Source organism: Phycodurus eques, chromosome 19 (genome assembly GCF_024500275.1).
Source record: "Phycodurus eques isolate BA_2022a chromosome 19, UOR_Pequ_1.1, whole genome shotgun sequence".
NCBI lineage: Eukaryota > Metazoa > Chordata > Actinopteri > Syngnathiformes > Syngnathidae > Phycodurus > Phycodurus eques.
Genome location: NC_084543.1, coordinates 165,616 through 178,113, shown reverse-complemented (window position 1 = coordinate 178,113; position 12,498 = coordinate 165,616). Strand labels below are relative to the sequence as shown.

Below are 12,498 nucleotides of genomic sequence, written 5' to 3'. Positions count from 1 at the left end.
CCGTCACTCGGCACGTCCTTATGAGGGCAGGCCCCGCCCCCGCTGCCGTGGCGTCACAGCCGTGGGGTTTCGGGGTTTTGGCGTCCGGTCCTGCGGGGCCACGGGGGGCTGAGACTTCTTTGCCTTCTCGTCATCGCGCCATCCTCTCCCTCGCCTCCCTCCTGGCCACGCGACGTCTTTGGGGAAAAGAGAAAAAAAAAAGTCTTTGCTTTCGTTCGATTCGCCGCCTTCATTTTTTTCTGCCAGGATTTTCTTTCGCTCCTGAATTCGCCAATGAAATTTTCCCTCGCGATCGCCGTTCAAATGTGAAGCGTGAAAAAGAAAAACCCAAATCAAAAGTATCCCAGCCGGCAGGCAAATATTTTTCCTCTGCCCGGGTGCCACTTTTCCAAGTTCCAGAAGAAAAGAGTAACGACAACTACTTTGGTTTTCCTGCCGGACGTTCTTCCTGTTCCTCTTGCGCTTCCTCTTGTTCTACTTCCTCTTCTCGGTCCCGGTCCCGGTCCCGGTGTGGGTCTTCGGGCATGTTCGGGATTCATCACGGCCTCCCGCGAGGCTCCACGGCGAGCCTGAAGGAGGAGCCGCTCGCGGTTCGCTCATGGATGCACTCGAGCGGCGTGGTAGACGCCAATGCCGCCGCTCAGAGGTAAAAAAATAAATAAAATCCGCCGCAGCCCCGAGAGATTGTGGGAAATATATGCCGCAGCCCCAAGGGATTGTGGGACGGGAAGTCCCGGCCAGCGCACGCTTTTCTTTATTCCTTCTTTCCCACTTTTATGATTTAATCTGATGTGTTTTTTGTGAAAAAAATGGGAAAATGGCTGCTAAAGACAACTTCGAAACCGAATCTTAAAAATATACATTTTTGTTAGACGTATCACAATCTTAAAGATACTGTATGTGTATTCGTATTTTACACTTGCTTTTTTTTAGATGATGTTAATCACTTTTAGAGGCAAAATTCAGATTCCTCTTCAGCGTGAACCTGCAGATGTAAAATAACATTCTTATTATGGTAGGATTTTTATTATTGTTGTTGTTGTTATTGTTATTGTCGAACGATTGCAGAGAAGATCTGTTTTTCAAATGTAAGGAAGGAAAAAAAGGAAATTGGGATATTGTAAAGAGTCAATGAATGATATTAATATTATGCTTCGGTGGAAAATAAACAATATATTTATTAATCTTCAACTTTTCATTTGGTCAAAAAACAAAAAAATGCTGCTATTTGTGCCTTTCTAGATGAAACAGCACGTTTCTGTTTTCATGAGAGATTGTAATAATATAGCTTCTTCTTATTATGATTAATATTGTTATTGTGCATCGGTGTAGGTGTATATGTGGGTAAGTACCACATATGTGGTACTACGTGCATGTACCGAGGCGCTCGGGTACATGCACGTAGTGTTTTTGTTTTTGAAAGTGTTTTTATGGATTTTCCGTTCAGTGAATTTAATCCATAACATCAATGGCTTTCAACAAAATGGGAATGAAATACATGTAGGGTCAATTCATGATCCTTCCAAACCGAATGCATTTCTGTTGAACGCTCACTTCTCTTATCTCATCAGATTAATTTGTCAATTTCACTTCTTATATTATATTAATATTATTATAATATATATATACGGTGGCCGACTGGTGAGAGCGTCTGCCTCACAGTTCTGAAGACCGGGGTTCAATCTGTGTGGAGTTTGCATGTTCTCCCCGTGCCCGCGTGGCTTTTCTCCGGGCAAACACGCGTGCTTGGTTCATTGACGACTCTAAATTGCCCGTAGGTGTGAATGTGAGCGCGAATGGTTGTTTGTTTCGATGTGCCCCGCGATCGGCCGGCGACCGGTTCGGGGCGTACCCCGCCTCTCGCCCGACGATAGCTGGGAAGGGCTCCGGCGCGCCCGCGACCCGCGTGAGGAGAAGCGGTACAGAAAATGGATGGATTATAATATGATATATTTCATCAATCGAAATGTGTTTTCAGCAATTCTGAATGAAGAAATCAAAGCATTCAAAAGTATCTGGAAATGGAATAATGTGGCAATTGTTTTGCTCTGTCAATGGATTTGATTGTGTGTGTGTTAGCGGGGTAGGGTTAGCACGAGCCCACTTTGAGAAGCAGCCGCCGTCCAATCTGAGAAAGTCCAACTTCTTCCATTTCGTGTTGGCGCTGTACGACCGCCAGGGTCAGCCCGTGGAAATCGAGCGCACCGCCTACGTGGACTTTGTGGAGAAGGAGACGGTGAGGACGATCGCGAGCACGGCCGAACTTCAGCAGGGTGCTCCTCGCGCTCTCTTCTTGATATTTCTTTGTCTTAGGAACCCACCGCAGAAAAAACCAACAACGGAATTCATTACAAACTCCAGCTGCTCTACAGCAACGGTGCGTTCAATTCACTTGTCTGCGCAGCCCTGAACTCGCTGCTCTCGAAACACTGCGTCCATACATGTGCGTATACGTGTGTGTGTGTGTGTGTGTGTGTGTGTGTGTGTGCGCGCGCGTGCGCGCAGGAGTTAGAACGGAGCAAGACCTCTACATCAGACTCGTTGATTCCGTGACCAAGCAGGTGAGATATGGATTATTCATCAGTTTTCCATCTTGTGTATTTGCTACTTTACATTGTGGAAACCTTTACTAACAGCATCAAAAATGCAATCATTAGTCTGTCAATAAATTCATCTTGTCTGTGTCAGCTGAACGGCTCAAGAAAATCAGCTAGCATGTTCATTCGACTATGCTTATTTAACATGCTGACAAATTTCTAATTTATTAGGGTGTCCTCATCAAAATGATGCAAACACGGCAGGTGCCACATCCTTGCAAGCCTCGTGCAAAGTGCTCATCTGCAGGTGTAGAGAGGAAAACGTTTTGGTCCATAAAATCTTAAATACCGGGCCCATTGTTCTGATATTGTTTCAGAGGGACTAAATGGGAATGTACTCATTTTTGGACATAAAGCGCCATGACACTTTTGGCCAGGAGATCGATGCCCCCGTCATCCGGCGTTACGACGCATCTCGCCGATGTCTGCGTCTGTCACACATTGTCACCGACAGAAATGCGTTCTGCTGCGCAGGAACTCTTTGGGGACATCTTCGAGGCATTTGTGGTGTAATGGATACAAAATTGAGCTGACGGAACCCGTAAATGAATCCGCAAAGCAATTCCTTATATGGGATGCTCGACTTTGCTGAAGTCGAAACTCGTCGATTGTCGGGTGACGGAGCGTCCGTCACCCGACAAGGAAGGTCATCGTCCGCGGGGTTAGGGTTGGTGAGTGTCCCGTCTCCCGCTTTGCTTAAAAAAATAAATCAATAAAATGAACATCGGTCTATCGGCGCGGCCCGGTACCAAACGGCCCACTGTCTTACGTTATCTGTGACGGCGACGTTGGGCTCGAAGATCCTGAAGGCGCAATGCGGTCTGAAGTACGGTTAGTACGGATGCCGGCACGTTCCCCCCAGACCTGTCGCATTCTGATGGGTTCCCCCACGTTTCTCTCGCTTGTCAAGCGTGGACGCCGGGCAGCTCCGGAGCACGTTTGCGGCACCGGCAGATCGGAATCGAGCGCCCCTGCCGGGCCCGGCCCCAGAGTCGGCGCCAGTCGGCGCGACGGGGCCGCATACTGCCGTCAAATCGACGTGTGATAATATTCGAACATTGGGTTTCTGTTAACGGCTAATTCGCCAATTCATTTCTTGTATCAAAACATGCAAACGAGCCTGCTATTCACATACACACCGCTAGGTTTCTCGTTCGCGCCGACTGCCGTGACAAATGTTTCGTCACTCTGAAAATGTCAGCGGTGTCCACGGCAATCACGACCTGTCGAGTTTCCCTCTCCCGCCGCCCCACGCTGTGTCGTGACCGATCCTGTTTTGCGCGCGGGACCGCCGTGGCCGCCGGAAACGTCGCGAAAACGGGGCCTAAGGGAGTCGCGTGTGCCCGTCAGGCGATCGTCTATGAAGGTCAAGACAAGAATCCGGAGATGTGCCGAGTCCTGCTGACCCATGAGATCATGTGCAGGTACGGAGCGCAGGATTTGATTGGAGTCCACGTCAGACTGACAAGCACTTAAAGATGAACGATCCTTTTTCCATTTGTGCCGTCAGTCGCTGCTGCGATAAGAAAAGCTGCGGAAACAGAAACGAGACACCGTCCGACCCGGTCGTCATCGACAGGTAGCGAGCGCACACGCTTACACACGCTTGCGCTTGCGCTTGCGCTTGCACTTGCTTCCACACGCTGACACGCAATTCCAAACGCTTGCACCATTTTGGCATGGGATGACGATGACGTTAACGGGCGCTGTCGTTACCTCGCTTGCGAACCCGCGTTCACGTCAACATTGTGACGTCCCACAAAGGTCGCAGGTCACATGATTGGTGACACGTTGATTCTTTGCGCTAAGCGAAGCTCGCAGTTTTGGTCGTCCATGTGGGATGAAAAAGCGAAGCAGAATTGTCCTCCTGCTGGCTCGTATTTGAATCCCTCCATCGTCCCGGGAGGAATCTTAGCAGCTCGGCTTTTCACCTCCCCCTCCTCCTCCTACCCGTGCTATTAATCTCATCCTTCCTTCTTGAGGGTGGGGGGCAAATCTGCTGCTATTCGAGAGCTTTTTCATTTTTTGCCACTGTGTGAAAAGCACGACGGGAGCGTCTCTCGTGATTTGGGCTGCGTGTCCGAGCCGGGCCGCCGATTTACTCGCCGGCCACTTTATCAAGCAATTTACTCGTCACTTTCACAACCACTTCAGTCACCACTTGAACAATCACTTTACTCTCCAGTTTAACAACCAGTAGAACAAGCAATTTACTCACCAGTTAAATCAGACTACATGATTTTAGCTGCGTCAGCAGTTTGGTGATCACGGATTTGCTGCGGGCTGAATGTGTTGACGTCTCTGCCGCGTTGGGAGGTGACTGACAACAATTTGAAGCTCCTGATGGGAAATGTACAGATGAATAAATGCAGATTTGATTGGTCCCTCTCAACATTTGCCTCTTTTTGTCCGCTCTCTTACATTTGCAAAAATAACAATGAAAAAAAAGATCAACTCTTTATAATTGATTGGCAGCTCTGCTTTCATGTTCCGCTTCGTAACGAGTTCTTCGTAAACCAATGAACATCTGCCCAGCTGATTGATGTCCCACCTCCTAACTCCTAACTCAAGTGGGTGTGTGTGCGTGCGCGCGCGCGTGTGTGATTCACAAAAGAGAAAGCAGCTTTGATTAACAGCTGACATTAAGTTGTTCAGTGGTAAAACGTCAGTGTGTGAATACTGGTTGGACCTCGGTTGTCGGATGAGGTTTGAATATAAATGGTAGTTTGTAGCCGTACAAATGTCATTTTCGGTGGTCATAGTGTGTAGTTCCTTTTGTTCTTTTTTGCCTCTTCTGTAGAATTGAATACATTAAGTCGTGACATAATCAATGTGAGATTATTATGGTCTGTTTATTTGCAGGTTCTTCCTCAAGTTCTTCCTCAAGTGTAACCAGAATTGTCTGAAAAATGCTGGAAACCCAAGAGACATGAGGAGGTTCCAGGTGACACACACACACAAACACACACACACACACACACACACACACACACACACACACACGCACACACACCGCGTTCCGGTCTATACAGTTCTGCCAGAGCCGACCTGGAAAGGGGATTGGAGAAAGCTGAATCCGACGACAAGCAGCAGATCGGGAAGTAGCTCTCCAGCAGCAATCCCGGGCAGGTGTGGCAGGGGGTCCAGCCGATCACCAACATCAGGGGGCAGACAAACACCAGCTGAGGAGTTGTATACATTCTTTGCACGCTTAAAGGTCCCACCCGGCGGTCTGCAGGCACACTGCCACTGCACCAGCCAGATCCCAGCCATCAACCTCTGACGGTGCAGATGCAGGAGGCCAAATAGGACCTCAGCAGGGTCAACCCCAGGACAGCACCCGGGCCTGACGGGCTCGTGGCCTGTTCTGTTCAGACGCTGACGCTGGCTGCTCATTGGTCATTCGCCAAAGTGAGTGACAATGCTGGCGAATCGCAAATCACATGGCGGTACTTTTAATGAAGTCCCGCCCCCGCCTGCACGCTGGCTGCTCATTGGTCATTCGCCGAAGACTGCGAAGCGAGCGACGTGACGCTTCAGCGGTTCCGTTCGCGCTCCCGGCCGACTCGCTCGCCTCGAGGCGGCAGGCGGCGGCGAGCTAAAAGAACGAGTCATTTCATACATGAACTGAATCAGTTCAGTTCGTTCACTCAAAAGATTCGTTCCTCTGAACGAAACAACACTAGCTACTTTGTTCACTGACCTGGGTGCCTTACTGCCATTTGCTGCATAATTTAGCATTGTTTAGTGATGCTATTTTATCATTTATTTACTATACAATACTATACTTTTTGTTCTTAAAACACAAAGCTGGACTTGCACCCCAATTTGGTTGTATCTGCGTCATACAGTGACAATCGAGCCTTGCTATTCTATGCTATTCTGTTCTATGCTATTCTATGCTAATGTGAAGGATGTAGCGCCTCGTCATATCGGCGACACAGCTACACATCTTCGCTACGCCCGATTGGTCTGTTCATCATGAAGTAGTCAATCAATCGATTTTTGCGCTGGCAGGTGGTGGTGTCCACAACGGTCAGCGTGGACGGACATGTCCTCGCCGTCTCAGACAACATGTTCGTGCACAACAACTCCAAACATGGCCGCCGAGCTCGTAGACTGGACCCGTCTGAAGGTACAGCACAACGGGAGAACTCTTAACAACCTCTGCACAGTGGAACCTCCTCATCACTGAGCAGAACATTGCCATCTTTCAGTTGAACCTCATCGTCGCTCAGCCGAAGGGTTTGTCTTCCTTTTATGGTCTTGAGCGATGTCAGTACATTCCGTAAAAGTTAGCTAACGGTAACGTAAGTGAGCATCATCCCATACAATTGTAATCATCAATATGATATAATAAGAGGACAGCTTCAACATTTCTGAGGAAACAGGAAGTAGGAAGCGGTTGTGTTGATGTGGAACGTGCCCAAGTGGACTTGACAAAATAAAAACACATTAATTCGCTCCGAGAAGAAGAGATCACACCAGTGGATTGTGGGTTAGATGAGCTGAATCCTCGCTGTCCCCGGAGGACGGGCCTGTGTGTGCGGGTGCGTGCGTGTGCCGTTCAACCTCTTTAATAGCTCTCCTAATTAAAGATGGTAACCATGGACACCCCCCCCCCCGCCCTCCCCATAGTATCTGGTGGGTTTGAGTGCTTCTTTCACAAATGGGGAACGACTCGACAACCTGCAAGTCACCGCCGCACTCATGTCAGACGGCATTTCTTTTTTTCATCACTTTGTGTTTTTCTTTTTTTTTTTATTGACCAAGTTGACGATGACAACTGAAGAACCTTCGTCCTGTTCAACGCACCCGATTCCTCCTTTGTGCTCAACACAAACCAATAGAATAGAATTAATCACAATAGAATAGAATGGAAGGGCAGTCAAGTGCTGAATTGTCATCTTAAATTGTGACAGAGGGTCACGCACACACACACACACACACACACACACACACACTGCTTTCATTTTACTTGATAATTAATGTTCAGAGGTAGTCATTATCAGCGAACTGTGTGTCCATGTTCGTGTGTGTGGTGGGTGTGAAAGTGGATAAAAGCCACAACCTAATTAAATCATTTCGGTGCGTGCGTGCACCTGTGAGCGAGTGACATTGCCGTCAAATGTGTTGAAAGGGTGAAGTCAAAGAAAGTGAACGTTTACTGTGCCCCAGCGGCGTGTCCGTGCATCAAGGCCGTCAGTCCCAGCGAGGGATGGACGACCGGGGGCGCAACGGTCATCCTCATCGGGGAAAACTTCTTTGACGGCCTTCAGGTGGTCTTCGGGAGCATGTTGGTGTGGAGCGAGGTAAACTTGCGCGCACGTTGTACGACGTCGTACGCGCTCCGAGCTAACGAGCGTTTTCTGCTGCAGCTCATCACGCCCCACGCCATCCGTGTGCAGACTCCCCCCCGACACATCCCCGGAGTGGTGGAGGTCACCTTGTCCTACAAGTCCAAGCACTTCTGCAAGGGGGCGCCCGGACGCTTCATCTACACGGGTAACGCGCCCATGTCACGAGATCGTAAGTCAAATGTCTCCTTTGGACGCAATTTGGAACTTGCCAAACTTTCTCTTCATCAGCGTTAAACGAGCCCACCATTGATTACGGCTTCCAGAGGTTACAGAAGGTCATTCCCCGGCACCCTGGGGACCCGGAGCGGCTGCCCAAGGTAACGCACTCGTACACGCGCACACACAGAGGATGCTAAGCTGATGATTATCGTGACTCTGAGCAGTCAAGCAGAACGAACAATGATGAAAGAACAATCGTCACTTTATTTTCTGTTTGGCAGCATTGACTGTGTACGTGTGTGTGTTTGTTTGCGTGTATATGTACATGCCAATTGTTCCGCCGTTTATTGTTTGGGCACATGGGGTTAAATTAGTCACATGATTAGCTTGCTTTAGCCAATTAGCCGCTCATAAGGAAGTGTGCTGGTCCAATTGTTTTCGCTCAAATGAGTCAATTTGGCTCTCGGACCCTCCGCGTCCCGGTCGCCGGCTCTTCCGGCTCCTTCCCTCAGGTGGGCGCTACCGATCGATGCGAACGAGAACGAGCAGACGTTCCGACAGCTTCTTCCCTCTTGCCATCGACTTCTTAAACAGCTAACCTACAATTGCATTGCAACATGCCGGCAATTCTTTGACTTGAGTTTGTTGTCACATTTCTGTCGGGCCAATTATACATCACTGGTGGTCTCTCCACGCTGCACTATTTGCATATCCGTTGTTGACCAATACTGGCCACTCATGCCAGAGTAGCATCTGCTCCATTTGCACACTTATTGAGGAGTATCTGCAACATTTGCACAATCAACATTGTCCCAGATGATCGCACTACTCGCTTGAAGTCTCGGCGCCCTTTGCACAACGCTCATTGCACCGGACTATTGCAATATTAGTCATTCGAACTGCTCTAAGTGCTCTTTTTGCACAATTGTCAAAAAAAAATAAAAAATGTACTGGCATTACCAGATAACTAGCAACCCTTTATTGCTCAGTGACTGTTTTTCTCAATGTCTTTATGTCTCCAAAGTGTTATCTGTCAATTGACAGAATTGAATTGTCGAACTCGAGCGGCTCCCAACTATCGGAGACAAATTGCTTTTGTGTTTTTTTTGGACATACTTGGCAAATGAAGATGATTCGGATTCTGATAACTTTCCGGTCCGCCAGCTCAACTCTCCAACTTGTTTTGCGACGCCATGTGGGAGTGGTTAACATGTGATGATGTCATCGCACGTTCTTATCCAATCGCTGACGTCATCACCAAAGAAGCGATGTGTTTTGCACTTTGACGACTGTCAAGTGGCGACCGCCGCCTTAACTCGGTCCGTCGCGTCTCAGGCATGGGACCGCTCAGCTTTAAGACAACCAATCGCAGGCTTGCTTGATGCGTGATGTCATCGAAACAAACACCGTTTTTTTTTTTTTCCGAAAAGACACCCACACACATCAACAAACACACTAACACACAAGTTAACAAAAACACATTTAATTCGACAAACATTCGAGATGATTCGATATGTGTGCGTGTGTGTATGTGTGTGTGTGTGTTAAGTCCGTTGGCAAACAAGAAGGTTGAAACAGTCAAATCAGGAAATCAGCGAGTGCAGTCATGTGGCAAAAAAGGAGATTGGCCTACACATACACACACACATGCACCCCCCCCCCCACACACACACAGACACACATTCACCCCCCCACACACAGACACACATGCACCCCCCCCCCCCCACGCACACACAGACACACATGCACTGGTTTACTGTTATTAAATTCCTTTTGTGGAGAGACATACAAAATATTAAAAGTAATAATAACAACAATCTTAGTGAATATTGTTGTATTTTGTGTATGTGTGTGTTCTAATCGGTTGGATGCATGTTAATGATGTCACTTCCTTCTTCATAGGAAGTGCTACTGAAACGAGCCGCTGACATGGTGGAGGCGTTGTATGCGATGCCTCATAGCAACCAGGTGACCTTCTCACCTACGCGTGCGCGCGCACACACACACACACACACACACACACACACACTCGAATGGGAGGAGGCAATATTTGACAGGTGTGTTGTTACGAAGGAGATGATCCTGAAGCGAGCGTCGGACATCGCCGAGGCGCTCTACAGCGTCCCGCGGAACCACAGCCAGATCCCGTCGCTGTCAAACGCGGCTTCCCACGGCATGATGGCCGTCAACTCCTTCGGTGGCCAGCTGGCGGTCAATGTCAATGACACGACTCAAGGTCAAACTTTGTGTCCCCTGCGCCTCCACCGAGACTGCGAAGTCCAACAAAGAGCTTCCGTGCACGCTGTGCTATTCCTCTTCTTCTTCTTCTTCATCTTGCAGGCGGGTACACTCGCAACGGCAACAGCCAACAATCCCCCAGAGGATACGCCCCCAGCTCCACCCCCCAGCAGAGTAGCTACGGCAACAGCGTCAGCAACGGCGTCAACGGCTACTCTAACACTAGCATGCCTAACCTCGGGGTGGCGTCTTCACCCAACTTCCTCAATGGATCCTCCGCCAACTCCCCCTACGGCAGTAAGTCGACGCCCACCGGGACTCGACGAATCTCGAGACTAATGCTTGAACCTTGTGTCGCTTTAGTCCCGATCCCGGTACTGCAACGTCAACGTGGTGTCCTCAGGAAGGTTTGTTTGCGGTTTCAGCTGTGACGACCAGTCCCACCATGACGGTGTCCAACTGTAGCTCCGCCCACAGCGTCTTTGCCTTCTCTGCTAGCGTAAAAGCCAAGAGCGCCTTCGCTCCAGTGGTTAGACCCGCCTCCTCACCGCCACTGCCGAGCAATAACTGCGGAGTCTCCACTGGACTGCAAGGTGACCACTACACACACACGCACACGAAAGTGTGCAACACTCATTCACACACACGCACACAAACTGTAGCATGACAAATGTCACTATTCCATGCCCAGTGGTGTGCATGTGCACGTTTTATTTACAACAAATCCACAATCACTGCATGTGTGCGCGTGTGTGTGTGCGAACATGTGGGTCCGTCAATCAATCAGTCAGCTTTATTTCCAGACTGGGGGTCCAGGCATAGACGAACAAGTTACACAATACATTAAAATAGTCCGAGAAAAAGCTGCATATGATTGCGCATATGTGGTAAACTCATCATAACCGAGGCGAACGTACCAAAATGTCTTCAGATGTGCGAGCGGTATCGGGTAGCGCTTCGACTCTCTTTGGATTTAGGAGTGATTCCCTTTAGATGAAGGTTGGGTAAACATTTGGACTCAAGGGCCACATTTCATTTAAAAGCAGACAGATGTTGGAAATCTTACTAGAGTAATGGCCCCCCGCATCACCTTGAAACGTGAACCGCGATATAAAAGGGGATTACTGTATTTACAAAAAATGAATGGACCAATGATTTTATAAAATAAAGACAAATGTTAAAAGTTGCCATCCATCCATTTTCCGTACCGCTTATCCTATCATCAAATCATTACATTGACCCATTATTTCATTCAGTCATCCATCCATTTTCAACACCGCTTCTCCTGGTTCGGGTCGCGGGACGATGGAGCCTATCCCAGAGGACTTCGGGCGAAAGGCGGACTACGCCCTGAACTGGTCGCCAGTCAGTCGCAGGGCACATATAGACACGGACGACCGTTCGCACACACGTTCACACCGTCACCGAGTGGGAACTGAACCCAAGCTGCCGCGCCAAAGTCAGGCGAGTGGACCACTACACCGTCGGTCAATGAATTTAAATAATATAGTCACGTTGCCCTGCCATGGGTGCGGGCAGCGTTGGTTCACTTCCCACTCAGTGACGTGTGAGTGTGAGTGCTTGTCTGTGTCTTTATGTGCCCTGCAACTGACTGGAAACCAGTCCAATGCATGGCGGAGTCCGCCTTTCGCCCGAATTCGGCTGAAATAAGCTCCAGCGCTCCGTGACCCTGAACAGGGTAAGTGCTATTGAGAATGGATGGAATACAAATCAATCAATCAATCAATGACTACATTTTAATGAAGCAATTTAAAGGAAAAGGGCTAATTGAATGCAACAAATCTTATAGACCTCTTATCAATTTAAATACGAGGTGGGCCAGATCAAAGGACGGCACCTCACTCTGTGCCGAGCACACGTACAGTATGTGGCCCCCTGGCCATACTTTGCCCACCCCTGCTTTAGGGTCTTTATTCATAGGAAAATGTGTGTTCAGATGGCGGCAATTTGCGATTGTGAATGTGCAGGCATGTCGGGCCTGGTGGTGCCACCTATGTAGAAGAAGGACGGCGAGGAAGCGAGGAGGCGAGGGTCCGCGAGCGGGGCCTCGACGAGCGGCCGACCCACTGGAGCGAGCGGCCTTGCGCTTGTCTGGGCGGAGCCTTCGTCCGGAAGACGTGATG

General features: G+C 49.0%; 1 protein-coding gene across 1 annotated transcript; it reads left to right on the top strand.

The window, feature by feature from the left end:
- Window positions 1-524: 524 nt before the first annotated feature.
- On the top strand, window positions 525-12,374 carry LOC133417732 (transcription factor COE3-like). The gene is made up of 16 exons (XM_061705789.1): window positions 525-646; window positions 2,080-2,236; window positions 2,314-2,377; window positions 2,506-2,561; window positions 3,948-4,021; window positions 4,108-4,176; window positions 5,460-5,541; window positions 6,615-6,732; window positions 7,776-7,909; window positions 7,976-8,102; window positions 8,186-8,274; window positions 10,019-10,084; window positions 10,190-10,352; window positions 10,457-10,651; window positions 10,780-10,947; window positions 12,343-12,374. The coding sequence occupies exons 1-16, from the start codon at window positions 525-527 to the stop codon at window positions 12,372-12,374; spliced, it is 1,716 nt and encodes a 571-aa protein (XP_061561773.1).
- The last annotated feature ends 124 nt before the right edge of the window (window positions 12,375-12,498 follow it).